Source organism: Dryas octopetala, chromosome 1 (genome assembly GCF_963921425.1).
Source record: "Dryas octopetala chromosome 1, drDryOcto1.1, whole genome shotgun sequence".
Classification (NCBI taxonomy): domain Eukaryota; kingdom Viridiplantae; phylum Streptophyta; class Magnoliopsida; order Rosales; family Rosaceae; genus Dryas; species Dryas octopetala.
The window spans coordinates 18446904-18464011 of NC_141366.1; the positions used below are offsets into that span (position 1 = coordinate 18446904).

Sequence of the window (17108 nt, forward strand, 5' to 3'; positions counted from 1 at the left end):
AAAATTCAGGTGGGTAAAATATGAAAAAGCTTTGATCTAATAGTATTTTTTTACAATATTAAAAAACATCTCTACAAAAGTAAAACTACATCGACTCACACACTGTATGTATGTTTAAATGTGAGACAATTAAAATGAAAGTTGTGTGTTTATATGTGATAGGATGATTGAGTAAATGAGCTCTCTTTAAGAGGGATTAAACCAAATTATATTGCATTGTTGAGGCTACCATGCAAGGTGGGACAATGATCTCAACATAGTAATTTTTTGGATCTCAATTTAAGAATCATAATTATAATATATATGAGCTAAATTAAGAAGTAGAGCAGTATGAATTTAGATTCTTTGTTGTGCTTGTTTCAATTCTAGCTAGTAATTTAATGAAAATTCATGCATCTAATCTCTCACACATCAAAAAAGTGCTATGAATTTCTCATTTGTTTAGATACGCTTAGATTTAGAATAAACGGAAATGATTAAAAATCAAAATTAATTATGGAAAAACAAGTAGAGGATCTAGATCCAAGTTGAGCAGGTGTGAACTGCAACTGCTATGAATCTCATATTTTACTCTCTACTATTGGATAATAAATACATTGCTAAAATTATAAATTAAGCAAAAAAAAAAAAAAAGCATATGAAAAACAAGTAAATGACCCATTCTCATACTAAAAGAAAGGAAGCATCCTTTCAATTAATTTAAGATTAATTTATAACGTCCTTAAATAGTTAATGCAAGCAAAACAAATTGCAGTGAATTCTAAATCACGATTGCACATGGTCGCACATGCATATAAATATAGCTGCCTAAATATCATTAACAACTAACATTCCCATCAGATATTGGATTTTTTTTATTTTATAGAATATTCTTATTTTTCTTTGGCTCCCTAGAACCTATTGAGAAGCCAGTAAGTACAAGAAATTCCATTTGGCTTTCCAGAAAATAAGTAATAGTCTAATAGGCCCAGAGTTACCAGACATATGGAAAAATATTTACCAGCTCTTCCATATTACAGAGGGCAACGTTGACCTTTTCCTTTTCTTTATTTTTGGTTGAATCTAGTCTCTAATCTTTTATAAGCCAATATATTTAGCACTTGATGTAGAGCCGTAGTTGGTAACACGTCGCCTCTAAACAAAATTATGAAGATAATATGAAACATCGTGATAATATATTGTATATCTTAAGCATCTTTTCTAAGTGTGACAATTGAGTTGTCTTATCGGGGTCATAGCATTTTTATGTCGTCCATTGATCATCACTGGTGTTACTAGATTGTATCATTTTTGTATTCTTGTCAAGTTATTCGATTCTCATCCGATATTTTGTGTTACATTCATATCGTATTACAAACCTTTATAATAATTTTTGTAAGCAATCCCTTCGGAACTCTAAATATTTAGGCCTCCCAAAATTTTGAACTCCCTTATAAGTTAGGCTAAAATAATTTCCATGAAGAGTTGAATACGTTGTTTTTATGATTCACCTAAAATCTAAATGACAACCCTAACAGCCAACATAGTACAGAAAACAAACCAGTCATTAATTCAGGCTTCAGAGATGCAAAGAGGAGAAGTATATCTTGTCATTGCCTTATCATAAGAATTATGAATGAAAAACAACAGATTCATCCCAAAATCGGGAGGGGAAAATAGGAGAAGGGTGCTTTTTATTAAATTCTTCAGCAGTTGTTTCTTAAATTCCACATTCAAAACTTGCAAGCTGTAAGCAAACACCTAATTTTTTCAGATATCTTTTCGAGTAGGGGGTTTGGAGTTTAAAATGCGGGTTTGAGATTCTCTTTTCCTTTATGGTCTCTCTATTTTCCTCTATCTGACAACTATCTGTTTTCTACCACACAGATGGCACATACTAGACAGACAAATTAGCATACACAATTTAAATTCCTCATAATTCATCCTTCAAATCATTTGTGCTGCTCTCTGGGCTCTCTTTAGCATCAGAACTCTCGGATTTCGGAGTTGAAGTTGGCTTTTGGAGCTTGAAAGGGATCGATGCGTTTTTCTTGAGAAATTTGTATAATGCCACCACTGTACGATCAGTATCTACAGTAATCTGTCAACAACAAGGAACCAGATATTCTACATAAGATGCAAAACAAGGGGAAAGAAGAAAAGGAATATGCAAATGATAATTCGAGGAAACACATCTAACAATTCTAAATGCCACTTACTGGATCAAAGCTCTTATTTCCAGCTGGGAAGAATAGAAGTGTAGGGAACCCATCAGCCTGCAAAATTAAATGAACAACAGTTAACTGCAAAGTTGTGGTTTATATTTAGACATTCAATTTTTACCCCAAGACATGGATATGGACATTAGGCATTGCATATAAAATGCATTGCTAAATGATGTACAGATACGTAAATATGAAAAGCAGAGTTTTCACACACATATAGCATTCACTAGAAAACACATCTAGGATTCACACCACAAAGTTTTGGGCCCGAAGCTCTCTAATAGGCAATTGGAAATAAGTCAATCTAATATTTAACCCACAGCATATTTTAAATTTGAAATTACCTTTGCCCTGGGATGCTCATTTGTGGTTCCGTCCATCTTGGCTATAACAAGAGACTCAATGCCTCGTAGATGTTTGGCAAGCTTGTTCCAGGTTGGCTCCAGAGATTGGCAATGCCCACACCAGGGTGCATAAATCTGAGACAATAACCCTACACAAATTGAGCACCTCACAAAGATAAATTTTAACCAATTAGTTGTTTGTTTCTGATGTTGCAGTGTTACCTCGAGAAGAACGTCCTTTGACTCATCCAACACAATTTCATCAAAGTTATTCCCAACCACTATTTTCACGTCCCCATCATTCTGAGCCAATCAATAATACATATTTCTTAAGACAGTGAACCAAGACGACACAATTAGGTAGAGAAATGAAACATAAAACTTACAGTTTCAGGAATTGGGTCTGACTTAAAGAAAGGTTTAAGCTTGTCCTCAAGAAAGTCCTCCCCAAAAGCCTGATGAATAATAAATTCACAATGTCCAGTTAGAATGTATCCTCCAAACTTAGAGAGAGAGAGAGAGACAGAGAGAGACAGAGACAGAGACAGAGTTACAACCTTTATTTTAGCGTAGGTGATTTCTCCGTCAAAAATAAATTTCCTAGCATCATCATTTCCAGTGTACCCAAGAACCTATAAGGAACAAAATTATCAATTTCATCACAGACCCGAATTCACTACATACAAAATTAGAACTGTAGAATCTATCCTTTTAAAGGCGGAAAAAAAAAAAATACTAAGGTTAGGAAAAGATCACCGTTGGAGCATCACCACTGATACCAAAATATTCTGAAACTGGCTTTCCGACATCTTCATTATCAGTTTGCACATATACAAAGATAAGCTGCAAGTAACCAAACATATATAGATAATTAGCCTAAAAGGATTTTGGATTTAATTTCTTCATTTTTGTTAAAGAAATAAGATTTCATTTCTTTGTTTAGAATACTGCATATGGATGTCTTTAGCAGCCAAAAAAGATCAGATGCCCATCAGCTCAAATATATTCAGGTCATATTTAGTGGCCACAGAGAACAACTGAAAAATCATATTGAAAGTTAATACAAAATGACCAACCTACTTAAAGGACAATGTATTTCTTTTTCTTTTTTTAATATGAAACAATATTATGTTAATAAGGTAGGTGCAAGGGTGACCATTATTTGAACTTTATCCCACCAAACCTCCTCCACATCTCCCCTGATGCTATAAAAGATAGTCCTATTTCTTTCTAGTAATACCACCCAAAACACTGCCATCATACATCTCCATTGGACTAAACCCTTCTTCCTTCCCCAAACAGCTTGTGCTTTTTCACAAAATAATGCTATGCAAGATGCTGGAGCTACCCAGCTCAATCCAGCTTCCCTAAACTGTCTTCATCATCAATTTCAAGCAATTGGGCAATGAAAAAACAGGTGATCAACACTATTTCAAGTCTAGGCTGTTTCACACAGAATGGAAATCCTAATGAGTTGATTTTGACTACCAGCCCCATTTTTACTCTAGAGCCAAGGTCGATTGGCTACATCCTTGGTAATATAAACCACGATTGCCTTCTAACAAATTTTTACAAAAACGTAAAAGAAGTGGCCAGGAGTTTCTCCATTTGTACTTTAATCATTAAAAAAACAAATGACTAAACAATATGCAGTAGCATGAAAAGATCACTTATTCTGGAACTGATGCCAGAGAGTTCTACTTGAAAACAGCCTGTTTCCAGACCACTTTATCCATACTCTACTTCTGGTCCAGGAAATTTGAGACCACCAAAAACAAAGTGCTGTTAAAGTTATCCAATTTTTTTTTAAGACCATTTCTAAAAGCTATCTTGTAATAATAATAATAAAAAACATACCTATGTATTCATTACAATTGTTCATTTCTATATGCAGATATATAATCGATATTTTAGCTACTCTTAAAAAAGTTTCTACAAAAGCAATCCAAAGCATAAACATATTTTAGAGCACTTGCTGATAATAACTATACCTTTCCTTTGAAAAATTTTGCTGCCTCATGGAAATTTGGGAGAACCTTCTCTGAATCATTTGAAGTAGCAAAGAGTAACAGCTGAGAATGAAAATTTTCATTTATGTCAATCAGCATGAAATATTGAATACTCTATTGCAAAGAATTTTATAATCTTGAAGTAAAATCTATAACAGATACAAACATACTGCAAACTACCTGTTTCTTGATTTCACTTTCAAAAATGGAAGGTGCATTTTCCCTAGTAAAAGTGATAACCAAAGGAAGCTTGTTTGCAAAGACAAACTTGGCAATTGAAGACTTATCAAATTGACCATCTGCAGAAATGAGAAACTGAGCATAAAGTAATGCAACCCAAAAAATTTAATTTGAAACATTGTATCAATTATGAAAACAATAAAGGAACTCACCGAAATAGCTTAGTTTCTCAGCTTCCTTCTTAAGCAGGACCAAAGCAGGGCGATTAACTTCAGGGTCAAGATGGAAAAGTTTTGCCACCTTAGGATCCACTGTTTGGTAAAAGTTGACATCATCTTCGAGTCTTGAAGCAGCAGCAAGCTCGTCACTCTCAGGACCCTGTTAGCATAAGGACAAGGAATAATGAAAATGAGTAACAATATCATGGGAGAGAGATTAGAATAGCTAATAGAATAACATATGGGAGCTTCTCATTGACCTCTCTCTCTCTCTCTCTCTCTCTTTAATTAAGCCTCTACAGATATCCATTTATTATACAAAACGAGAATCTGGGGTTTTTGCTGCGCTTCATCAATTACATAGTTTTAAATTCTTATTCTATTATTATGTGCTAGCACACAGGATGCAAAATTCAACGGAGCCCCAATTCAGTTTGCATTTAACAGCCAAACATGCCATAATATACCAGGCTACTTCCACATCAGAGTGCAAATACTGGACAATCTAGGAGGTCAACTAAATGTGCAATGCTTTCACCACATTTCTAAATTTAAGATTGATTCCCTTCCTAGTTCAAGAAGTATCAACTGAAAGCTACAAGAATTTTTACGTATTTCTCCAAATTACTGCTATCAAATTAAACGACCAAGTAATTCATTGTACCCATTAATCGTACGCTAATACATTATCATAACATTCACAGAATCATGCATTACCCAGAACAAAATTTCTAAAATTTCATAACATAAAGTCGAAAATTGGACAAAGACACACCACCAAAGAGTTGAGGTAGCCCAAAACGAGTTTACTTTCAGCAGTCAATATGCGTTCCGCATCGTCCAAGGTGGTCACGTTGTGGATACCAGGTCCTACCTTCTTCTTAATCCAGGTAACTATACCCTCTCTGAATTCACATTTTCACAAAATAAATGAATAAAATAAAAAAACACTCAGCCTCTGTAATTTTCATAATTCTTTAAAAAGAATATAAGAAAAAGAGTAAGGAAGAAACTGACTTGGTCCTTTGGCCTGTGTAAGGCTTGTGAACACCATCAATGAAGAGAAACACAGTAGGGAAGCCCTGGACATCGTACTCCTGAGCCAACTCGTTCTCTTCGGTGGCATCGACTTTGGCCAAGATTACATCTTCGCCCTTCAGCTCCGTGGCGGCAGCGGCGTACTCCGGAGCCAAGGCCTGGCAGTGACCGCACCACGGCGCGTAGAACTCGACCAACACGAACCTGTTCTTCTCCACCACATCGCTGAAGTTCGTCCCCTTCAAAACGACGACGTCTTTCTCGTCCACTTCCGGTTCTTTATACGCCGCCTCCTGCTCGCCGTCGTCGAAATCGGAGTAGTTCTCAAAATCTTCGTAGTTGTCTTCCTCGTCGAAATGGTCCGGATCTGGATAGTGCGGCGCGGCAGCGTCGTTTAGGTCGCTTGGCTCTTCGAGGAAGCTGAGATCGTCGTCGTCGTCTTCAACGTGCGAGGCCTTGCAGAGAGCTGAGTGGGAGAATAAGAGCAGAGCGCTCAGTGTGAAAGCGAGAACGAGTCGACTCGCCATTTTTTAGTGAGTGAGTGAGTGAGTTGGGAGATCGATCAGAGAGAGTGAGATCTGGTTTAGCAGGGGTTTATAGAGTGAAGGAGGAAGACTCAGGATCTTGGTACGACCTCGTTTTGCGCGGGTTAATTAAGGAATAATTTTAGCAAAATACTTTAATTTTAGGGTTTTTTTTTTTTTATATTTAATAACTAAATTTTGATTGTTGTCTTAATGTGGTACTTAAATTTTTATTTGCTAAACTTTTATTTTGTGTGATACCAAAATGAAAATCTATTAAAATTATCAATAAAAATTAGGGGCAATATAGTCACTAAAAAAAATTATTTTTTAATTATTATTTTTATATGTTTAAAATTATAAAAAACAAAAAAAAACACAACAAACAAAAAAAATAAAAAATTATAATTAAAATATAATTTTTTTGAAGTGACCATATTGTCTCTAACTTCTGTTAATAATTTTAACAGAAATTCACATAGGTATCTATTAGACACAAAATAAAAGTTTAGGTACTCAATTAAGACAAATAAAAGTTTAGATACCACATTAAGACGGTCAAAATTTAAGTACCACATTATGACAATTGTCAAAATTTAGGTACTAAATATGAAAAAAAAAATCCTTAATTTTATTTTAATTGTTTAGTTTTATTTTTATAATTTTTTATAATTTTTTAGATAAAAAAACAGTTTTACCTCTCAAATTTACTTAATAATTATTAATTAAGTAAAAAGAATTTAAAATTTTTAATTAAAATAAAATGAATATCACATTTTCAACGATTACAACAAGTATGGTATGACCGTATGAATCATTTTACTAAAATTATCTCTTTAATTAACGAATGTTAACCGGTGATGGATTTGGTTTTACTGCATTAAGCATCTTTAACGTTGACTATTGGAATTAATGCTGGATTTGTTTTTATTAGTGTTTGTCACTTTAATTAGTAATTAACTCAAGAGTCAATCCATTTATATTTATAGTAAAACTGTACTAGACTTGAAAGGAATGTTAGCTTCCTTTTCCTTTTATGTCTTTTTTTTGTATATTTTTTCTTCTCTATCAGTATTAGAAATTAATTAAATTAAAAATTATTTGATTATTTAATTATTATTAAATAAAATGGGCGATTTTAATAACAATTTAAATTTATTGTCTATTTCTTCACCAAACATTTTTTTAATTTGTACAGATAATTTTTACAGAGTAATCTAAAAACCAAATATCAATTATAAGACTACGCTATGGAATGAACATGAGAGAAAAACATGCAAAAACATAAGACACAAAAGAGAAAGACAATTAAAATGTGGGCTGTGCTAGAATGCCCTAATCTTGCCCTAATGACATGGAATTTTCATGTCATTAGAGTATTTAATATTTTTAAATACATCTCATATTTTATTTTCCACGTAGGTTTTTGAAAAAGACTCATTGAACATTTCTTTCAATTTTACAAAATTTAAGAACAAACTAAAATAAGAAAAGAAACCCAGCAGATTCGAGAAATTTTTTTTATGAAAAACAATCCAGCCACTGTAGTATATATAGTTTCAGAAAGATCAAAAATTTTGAATAAAATGGTAATTACTATTATATATATATCAATATGTTTCCATCAAACTTTTGAATAAAACCTAAACCTAATCACCACCCAATTATTGGAGTTGGATGCTTTGGCCACCCCACTTCTTTTGCCCGTCGGAGGAAACTAGTTCTACGGGATTAAGAGCACTCCACGATTTCTCATTTGATGCCATACATATTATCATGGACATGATCATTGGCATGTAGTCTTTCAAATCCAATTTCCAAAGAGCACATCAAATGGCGTGGATTGCAGATCGATGAGCCTTGAGTGCCAAAAAATTATAAAATCTTTGCAAAATAAAAATTAAATTACTGCCCTTGGATTTGAGTTGGGTGAGACGGTTTTTTAGAAAAAAATTATATTAATTTGATATAAAAAATAATTAATGATGTGCCTAAATTTTTAAAAAAATAAATAGTGACATGTACAATTTACTTTACCACATAGAATTAGGGCACATAGATGTTGTACCTTAATAGGCACAAAATTTTTTCCCTTAAAATTTCTCCACTCTCTATATGTCTTAAATGATTAACCTCATTTATTTTTAACAAATAAAATATAGACACAGGCAGCAATACGCCAATACCATATTTTTCTTTGTCTTTCCCTATTTCGACTCTGTTTTTGTAAGGACTTCACCAGTCCCTCTGTCTCCAATTTTTTGGTCAATATTTCCCCCTCTTTTTATCACACAACTACTACTTCCTTTCTCCATTAACTAAGGCCAAGAAAAAAACTCTATTGGCCCCATAACTACATGAAATCATTTTAAGAGTATTATAAGATGTAGTTTTTATTTTTTCTTTTGCCACAATTTGATTGCCTAAAGATTTGATTGATCGTCTTCAGAGAAAAATAAATGTATAATTGGTCAAATTAACGCATCAAACATAGAGGGGGCAAGTTGCCAAGTTATACAAAAGGGCAAGAATAAATATTTTTGTTTGGTTCATTAAAAAAATAAATATTAATAGTAGCCAAATTCTAACAAAATGCATCATCACTATTTTGACAAATGGAGAGGATATAGAAGATTAGTTAAAAGGCCAATAACCATTTAGTATAGTAGGTATTATCTTTCATTTCGTTAGAGAAGTTTTGTGTTCAAATTTTACTCAACCTATTTGATGGTTTGTTTGTGGAAAGACTTATTATAATTTTTTTGTGTTGCTTATGAAAAAAATTGAATTTAATATATCTATTCTATACCCCCATTTCACCAACTTCATATCACCTGAGTTAAGACTTATGAAAAAGATTTTTACTTGTTGTGTAAGTTAAAAAATGTGATGTTTAGTCAGTATGAGCTACACTGAACATATGTGTATAAGTTGAATGAAGGAAAGAACATATGTATAATTAATACATATTTTGCCTTTTCAAGTTGTATTTTTTATGGATTCTGAATATGTGTATGTATTTTTGTTGAGAACTTATTTCATATTGAAAATGTAGAATTTTATGTTACAACTTATAATGTTATGGGTTTTTTAACACACTGTTAATTGGTTTTTAATAAGATACTTTAACTATTACATGGTATGGGAGCGAACAAGCTCAACGTGTTAGACTCAACCTATTATCAATTGGTTTCGGACTCAGTACTCTAATTTGTACAATTTTCTTTTTCTAATAATCTTTCAAAATCAATCAGTCTTACGACTTGGACTTCAAGTATCATTCATGAAAAAAAGCGTGAAGAGATACAAAAGGCACTACGAAGGCTTGGATTCTGCGCCATGATAAATAAATGAAACTTGGTTATGTTGGAGATTTGGTTTACATTCCATGTTCAATTGCTTAGCATGGAAGCAGCACAAAGCTAGGAGGGATAGGAGTAGCAATGGATCTCAGAGAATGGTTACTTGAAGCGCAGCTTTCGCTATCTAAAAGGCCAACTTTTCTTAACCATTCATTTGGACTCTCAGACTCTTTGGGCTTCTATCAGTTTCACATCTCGATTTGAGCATTAATATCAGCCGTCTGAAATGGCTTTGCATATGAGATAGTCCTTGGCTTAAGCAATGAGATGAACTGAATTTACTTGTTGAAAATGCTTTTATATAATACTAAATTAAAAAAAAAAAATGCTAAATGGGTTTTGTCTTGTACAGACTACAGACCCATTTTGTGCTTGCTCTTATGTCATGCTCAGTCCGATTCGTGCTTATGTCATATCGTTCCTAATAGACAACAGCCCTATATGTTACATATACATTTGTTGTGCTACTATTGATCCGACCCATTTTGTGTTTGTGTTTGTGTCATGCTGTGTCCGTACTCGTGACCATGAATAGGAACTATATCCGAGCTGAGTTTCATACTTTCCTTTTAAGGCATAGCGTACGTGATTCGACATAACACATAAGGAAAATCCCACAAAAAGTAGTCTTAAGGCAGAGTGTTCTATTTATGTGTTGCTTCCATGAACATTCAGTTTCACTAGACTCTCTACCAATCTTTACTATTTCCATTTGATTTGTATACTCCAAGAATGCTTTTATAATTTACTTTTCTTCCGTAACTAATTACAAACCGATAAATCTATAAAAAAGAATGAAAAGATGGCTGTGATACAGATACATTAAAGGGGGACTCACTTAAAAAGCTCACTCCCAAGAGTCACAGCACCTATCTCCTCATCGACTTCGATATGAAAGTGACTGATTTCTATAGCTTGATGAATCCGTTCTAGCCCTTCAACCACAATCTTCATCTGCGGTCTTTGTTGACCAGCATCTATACACATCAATGCTAACTCCATCATCTGTTTTGCAGCTTCAATTCTGTGGTCTACTAATGCTTTGTCAATAAATCTGTCCAAATCCTTGCAGTCCTTGGCCTTCAAATGAAAAACCAACTTATAAGAACTGAGAGAGGTTTGTAAAAATTTTTAATGTCATAAATTACATACTGCAAATCTGCAATGCCAGAACTGTCACTTATTTTAGTCTGTTCATTATACAACTTAAAACTTTTGGGGTCTAGTGGTTATCTAGCATGGTATTAGAGCTCTACTTCTAAGAGTTTCTGGATTCAAAAGCTCCAACCACCATCCTCCACATATTTTCTGCAGGGTGGGGATACATCTATACTGTCTGTATCTGTCTGTCTCTCCATGTGCAAGACATAGTTGCACGTGAGAGAGAGTGTTAGCTTGATATATATTGTTGGCCGGTTCCTGACAGTTTAAGTTTTTGGGATCTAGTGATTGTCTAACTACTTAAACCGAGGCTGCTCTTGGGGAATTTCAAATCCTAACCACTAAGGTGTCCCCTAGGAGACCCAGCTGAACCAAGTTCGTTTGTTAGTGACAACAATAAAGACTATCGTAATAAGAGAGTTATCATTAGTGAGATCAGACACAGATGCATATACCTGCAATATCAAATTATCTCCTGAGTTTAACTTGGTTCTGCCATTTGCTTCACATCCACTGATCAATTCCAGTAAGAAAATCCCAAAACTGTACACATCACCTCTCTCTGAAAATTTATTTGACAAATCTAACCTTTACGAAAAACGGACTAGATTAGACATCAGTTACAAATTCAGTCTAAACACAACCATAGTTTAAGAGGAAAATCTCAGAATGACTGAGATCTGCAGATTTTTCTTTTTGAAATGGAATGGTCAACTCAAAAGCTAGCATTTGTTACAAGCTACCCTATGTAGTACTAGAAGAAGGTTAAGCAATATTACCATAATAGAATGAACTTCTAATTTAGCATACAATCAGCTTCTAATCAAGTTTAGTACTGTAAAGAGAGATTACATACTCTGGGTCAAGAAAGCAGTCTATGGCTGAACATGATGCAGCATGATGACTCTTAATTAGCAATTTGGTTAGTCCATAGTCAGACACCTTGGCAATGAAGTTATCATCCACTAGAACATTGCTTGTCCTGAAATGCATGTGCAAGAGAGGAGGCACCAAACCATGAAGGTGTGCGAGTCCTAAGAGGAAATTCAATTATTTTTATGTAGAATAGAAAGATGTGCACAAGAACTTGAACCAGCTGATGTACCTTTGGCTGCTCCCAAAGCAATTGATAACCTTTGCCGTATGCTCAACTTTCCAACAGGTAAACCTTCACAATCTGAAAAACTGTGTGGTTAGAGGGAGAATGACATGGAAGAGAGAGAGAGAGAGAGAGAGAGAGAGAGAGAGAGAGAGAGAGAGAGAGAGAGAGAGAGAGAGAGAGAGAGAGAGAGAGAGAGAGAGAGAGAGAGTACCATATAGATGATTCCCAACATTTCCATTTGAGAGATAGTCATAGACAAGTAACTGTTGACTACTATCTTGACAATAACCAATAAGCCTGAGAACATGCATGTGGTTTGCACGAGCTATGTGCTTCACCTGTATTGCATCCAGACAAGTCAACATACTCAGAAGTATTTCCATCAAATAATAGGATCCTCTGCTAAGGTTTTCTGTGCTGATATTGTGCTTCTGTCCAAAACGAATTCGTTTTGTGGTTTAGTATTTTTATTTTAGGTTTTAGTATTGAGGACATATTGGCACAATAACTAAATGGAACCATCAAATTATGTAGTTTTGAAGATAAGCACAATATCACTACCTCACAAAGAAAATCTGATTCGCGACTTGTTTACCTCATGGAAAAAATTCTGAGTTGGGGCATGCAGGCGTCTCCTGATGGCCACAATAGATCCATCTTGAAGTAACCCCTTGAAGACCAAACCAAATCTACCTTGGCCTATGATATTATTTTCATTGAAATTACTTGTAGCTTGCTCCAGTTCCAATATTGTTAGTTGCCTCAAGTTTTGTGTACCATATGGAGAGAGAGCAGCAGCATAGGGCGATGTGTCCCCTCTTTTGCTTTCAACTGAAAGAAATGAAAGAGGAAACCAGTTTACTGAACATACCCAAAAATCCAAATCACAACCTTAACATTTTACAGAATACCAGTCATTCTTGTACAGCTTAAAAATGTAGACAGAACTTGAGTACGTTCAGTAAATCTAAATCATTATTTGCTAGACTGTCAATTAGATCATCATGGAGATTCATACTTGGATGTGTGGTTCAAAATTAACTGTGGCAAGAGAAATTTACCTAATATACCATACATAAAACTATATCTGTATATAAACTATTGTCACATCCTACAGTTGCATCTATAATGTTCTTTTGAGCTGTGTATTCCTTCAAAAAGGGCCCTGCAAGCATGATGGTCTTAATTTTCTAGCACAGTGAACTTTAACTTTCTTTCTAGAAAAAACAAGTCTATTTATCTTGAGGGCCTGCTTGGGAAACCACAACTTAAAGAAAGAATGTCAAAATTATACTAAAATGGTGTGTCTGGCCAGAAACTTATTAGTTGGCTCAGAAAATGTCCAGCCTCAAATGGTTAGAAGCTAACTTACCAGGGGAAGATGGTGCAGAAGATGCTGTGTCAGATGTTTGCCTAATGAGTCTTTTGACACGCATCAAGCAGATGTAGACGACCATCGCTACGATAACCACAAGCAGAGCTGCAGCAACTGCACCAATAATTGCTGCAACTTCCCATTTCATTGGTTTCTTATCACGAGCTTCTTGCACAGGCGTGAATGTTGGAGCACCACTATCCCCATCAACTATGTCTGCTCTTCTCCTGTATCTTGGTTTATGGAGCTCTTTCTGTAATTGAACTGAAGAGTGTGCAACAAAAAGTCTTGGTGCAAACGGTGACAAATTGATTGTGTTAGCCCGCAGAGGAACTGAACAGATACCAGGAAACCTGCTAAAGCATTACATCTAAGATAAATTTACATGTTTTAAAGAAATGAGTGATCAAAAGATGAAACTGAGTCGACGAAATGATTTAGAATCAGGTACTTGAAGAATGCTTTGCAGATGAGTAGGATAGATAATGATAAGAAAATTGTTTTAGGATGGTTGCAATCTCTATAAGTCCACCAGTACAAAAACAAGAAGTTTTGTCTCCTCAATTACATTGTAGCACTGCAAAACAACAATTCAGTGGGGGCTTTCACACCCAACACGAAAATGTGGAAGCACCTACCCAAAACTTGTTCTATGTAACTAGTTAAACATGAAATATACATAATCTGGAATCTTGAAGTAAAACTCAGAGAACATAATTGGATCATGATCCAATACAATCCACAGTCCCAGGGAGCCTGTTCATAAAGCTAGCATCTAATTTATAAACCAGGTGATTAACTTTTATAGTTCTTGGACTAGAAAAATCCAGGTTATGTTCAACATAAATAGGGGTATGCATTTACTATTTAAACTTTTAACTTATATTTAGTTTTCCTGGCAAAAAGATCAAGTGATTCAAGTTGGTAACTTGTGCTAAATGATGTATCCATGCTATGAAGGCAACATTTTTTTCATTTAAATTGTGGTGTTTTGAAGAATTTTATCTGAAAATCATCATATAATATTTACTTCTGCATATTAGAGACTGCTTGACGCAAGCAACTGCATGCACTCACACAACAAAACTGAGAGAGAGAGAGAGAGAGAGAGAGCTTACAAAGAAACAACACAAGGGTTCTTCAGTTTATAACAGTTGACAAATGTCCATTGTCTTAGACATGGATATCTTCCAATTCGACCGTTGGATAGTTGAGAACTTCCAACTCTGCTCTTGAAAGTTAGTAAAGCTTCAGCTATCAGTTTCAGAAAAAAAGAAAGGTATAAGAAATCAGTATCCTTCTATGGCAACTAAAATGGTGATTAAACAAGGAAAAGTCAATACTCCAGACCAATAGTATTCCCCTATTGCATGCCTCGCCAAGCCATTCAGAACATGAACAAAACCATATACTTTTTGACAAAAATAAATATATATATATATATTATTTTAGACGAGACTTGTTGCACACTTGCACTTCATCTCAGGAAGAAAGATTACAAAAATAGCAGTTTAAAAGGGAATATCTGAAAAGTGTTTCACCATACTTGTACATGTTCTCATCTATTTTAAACATCTTTGAATTGGGTAATTCCAATTATGTGGTCCTAATATATCCCAAAATCTAAGACAATTTTTACTACCATGTATGCATATTCAAAACAGTTACTTGATTATATTTGATATCACCATTTCAACCAAATAACAGTAAGAAGAATTTGGTTGCCTTTGATTCTGACTGAGGAATTCTTTAATCAAAATTACAGGTACAATCAGAAATTGATTAAGAATGCATTACTAAAAGTAAAGTGACAGAAAGAGAAAGAGTACCATATAGTTTGTAGCTTGTTCTGCTGGGTTCTAAAAGTTGGATCAGTATAAGCAGAGGCAGCTGTTGCCACCAGAACAAGCGCATTGTCAATAAGCATCAACCCATTGAAGCCACCCAAAACCAATATGGCATTAAACCCACTTGTCAAATACTACAAATGAGGAAATAAGAAACTCAAATATAAGTTGCTGATTCAGATACAAGTTCTTCAATATTGAGAGCTATATAAGTATCAATCAGAGGAGACATGGAAACTTGTATTTTATTAATGAAACTCATAAAGCACATATGTTTGGTTTTACTTGCTTGGCTATCTACAACTGTACAACAAAAGCTAACCAGACACTTGAGATTCTTGAGACTTGGAATCCCAAACAGAAATTGAATTTGTGTGTGTAAAAGGGCAAAAGAAGAAAAGAAAAACCCTGAAGAACCGACAGAACAGGCTGTCTATATTGAAATGGATAGGACCATCATTGGTGTTGTTCAGCGGCTAAAATCCCACAAAATTCAAAATCCATATCCCAAGAGATTCCATGGGAATCTCAAAAAGTTGGAACCTGTAATCCCAGAACATCCACATGAATGAATTGAAACTGTTGAAGTTCCAAAACCCAGGATAGAAAATCTTGTAACGTACAAGAAAATCTTGACAGAACATCCACAATCAACAACTTTTCTCATAGGTTTTTTATTTTTACTATTCAGGAAAATATGAGATTCTCAAGAAAACAGTCAGAACGCAAATTCCAAATCTTAAAAGATATCTGGGTTATTAATTATTTTTCAAGAACAGTAGAACACTAGTACAAAGCCAGAGAGAATATACACAAGAAGTTACACAGATAGCTCCAGAGTACTTAAGCAAAATCAGAAACTTTATTTGTTTTGTACTTATGTGTGAAGTCTTTTTCAAAACTAAGAAGTGTAACTAAATGGTCCTCAACATCAATGTCAGAACATGTTATGTGTGAAAGTCTTTTGCAAACTGTTTTTCTGAGTTCAAGGAAAAGTCACCACTGCCACAAATATATAGATTATAGACAATAAGAGAGAGAGAGAGAGAGAGAGAGAGAGAGAGAGAGAGAGAGAGAGAGAGAGCTGACCATGCCCTGCAAGAATGGAGCTGAAGAGAATCATGAATAATGAAAAAGCAGCTTTTTGCTTCAGCTTACCAAAGAGACTTTTGTTTTTTCTTTTTTTTCTTTCAGGTTCTTGAGACTTGAGGTCTCTTTTGTAGGTTTGCATGGAAAGCAATCCAAAACAAAGACTTCCCAAAAAGCAGCCAAAGACAAACACATAATTATAATTATTGGCACATAAGATGTTACAAGTAGGTCCGGATGTTCCTATGACACAAGAACAGTTATTCCTGAAAGCTAGACGGTTTGCAATTGGTTTTTGACATGTTCACATTTAATAGGACAAACAATAGGAGTGGTGACAACCATCTGAAATAACTATATAGTCTATATGAACATTATTCCATTGTTCTTAGTTTTTAGATACAAAAAATTATTGTCTCAGTGCCAAAAAACTAAGTCCCTTCTGAAATTCACAAACTTTCAAAGTGATTACTCACTATTGTTGTTTATAGGGCAAAATGACAGGGACTTCTTGGAGAAAATTTTGGTCAAATTATATATCTCAAATCCTCAAGTGACCTTAATTTGATGTTGAGAGAAGAATGTGAGTTTTTTTCTCTCTTTTAAGTAAGAATGAAATCAGAGTAGAAGCATAAAGAGATGCAATCTTTGCCAA

General features: G+C 34.4%; 2 protein-coding genes across 7 annotated transcripts; both read right to left on the reverse strand.

The window, feature by feature from the left end:
* Positions 1-1656: 1656 nt before the first annotated feature.
* Positions 1657-6565, reverse strand: PDIL1-4 (PDI-like 1-4). The gene is made up of 12 exons (XM_086239328.1): positions 5973-6565; positions 5731-5860; positions 4950-5115; positions 4738-4856; positions 4540-4620; positions 3305-3391; positions 3106-3180; positions 2935-3003; positions 2771-2851; positions 2549-2683; positions 2199-2255; positions 1657-2080 (listed from the first exon to the last, which is right to left on the reverse strand). Exons 1-12 carry the CDS (start codon positions 6518-6520, stop codon positions 1913-1915), a joined length of 1716 nt encoding a protein of 571 aa, XP_086095454.1. The 5' UTR covers positions 6521-6565; the 3' UTR covers positions 1657-1912.
* A 3938-nt stretch (positions 6566-10503) lies between these two features.
* On the reverse strand, positions 10504-16585 carry LOC147298812 (putative serine/threonine-protein kinase PBL28). 6 transcript variants are annotated; one of them, XM_086227649.1, is made up of 10 exons: positions 16454-16585; positions 15347-15498; positions 14636-14771; positions 13515-13804; positions 12738-12973; positions 12354-12480; positions 12146-12217; positions 11897-12074; positions 11496-11628; positions 10504-10959 (listed from the first exon to the last, which is right to left on the reverse strand). In XM_086227649.1, exons 2-10 carry the CDS (start codon positions 15429-15431, stop codon positions 10714-10716), a joined length of 1503 nt encoding a protein of 500 aa, XP_086083775.1. In that variant the 5' UTR covers positions 15432-15498; positions 16454-16585; the 3' UTR covers positions 10504-10713. The 6 variants fall into 6 exon arrangements, with proteins under 6 accessions (XP_086083775.1, XP_086083752.1, XP_086083768.1 ...); XM_086227626.1 differs by having other exon boundaries at positions 13515-13870; XM_086227642.1 differs by having other exon boundaries at positions 11496-11583; positions 13515-13873.
* Between the last annotated feature and the right edge of the window lie 523 nt (positions 16586-17108).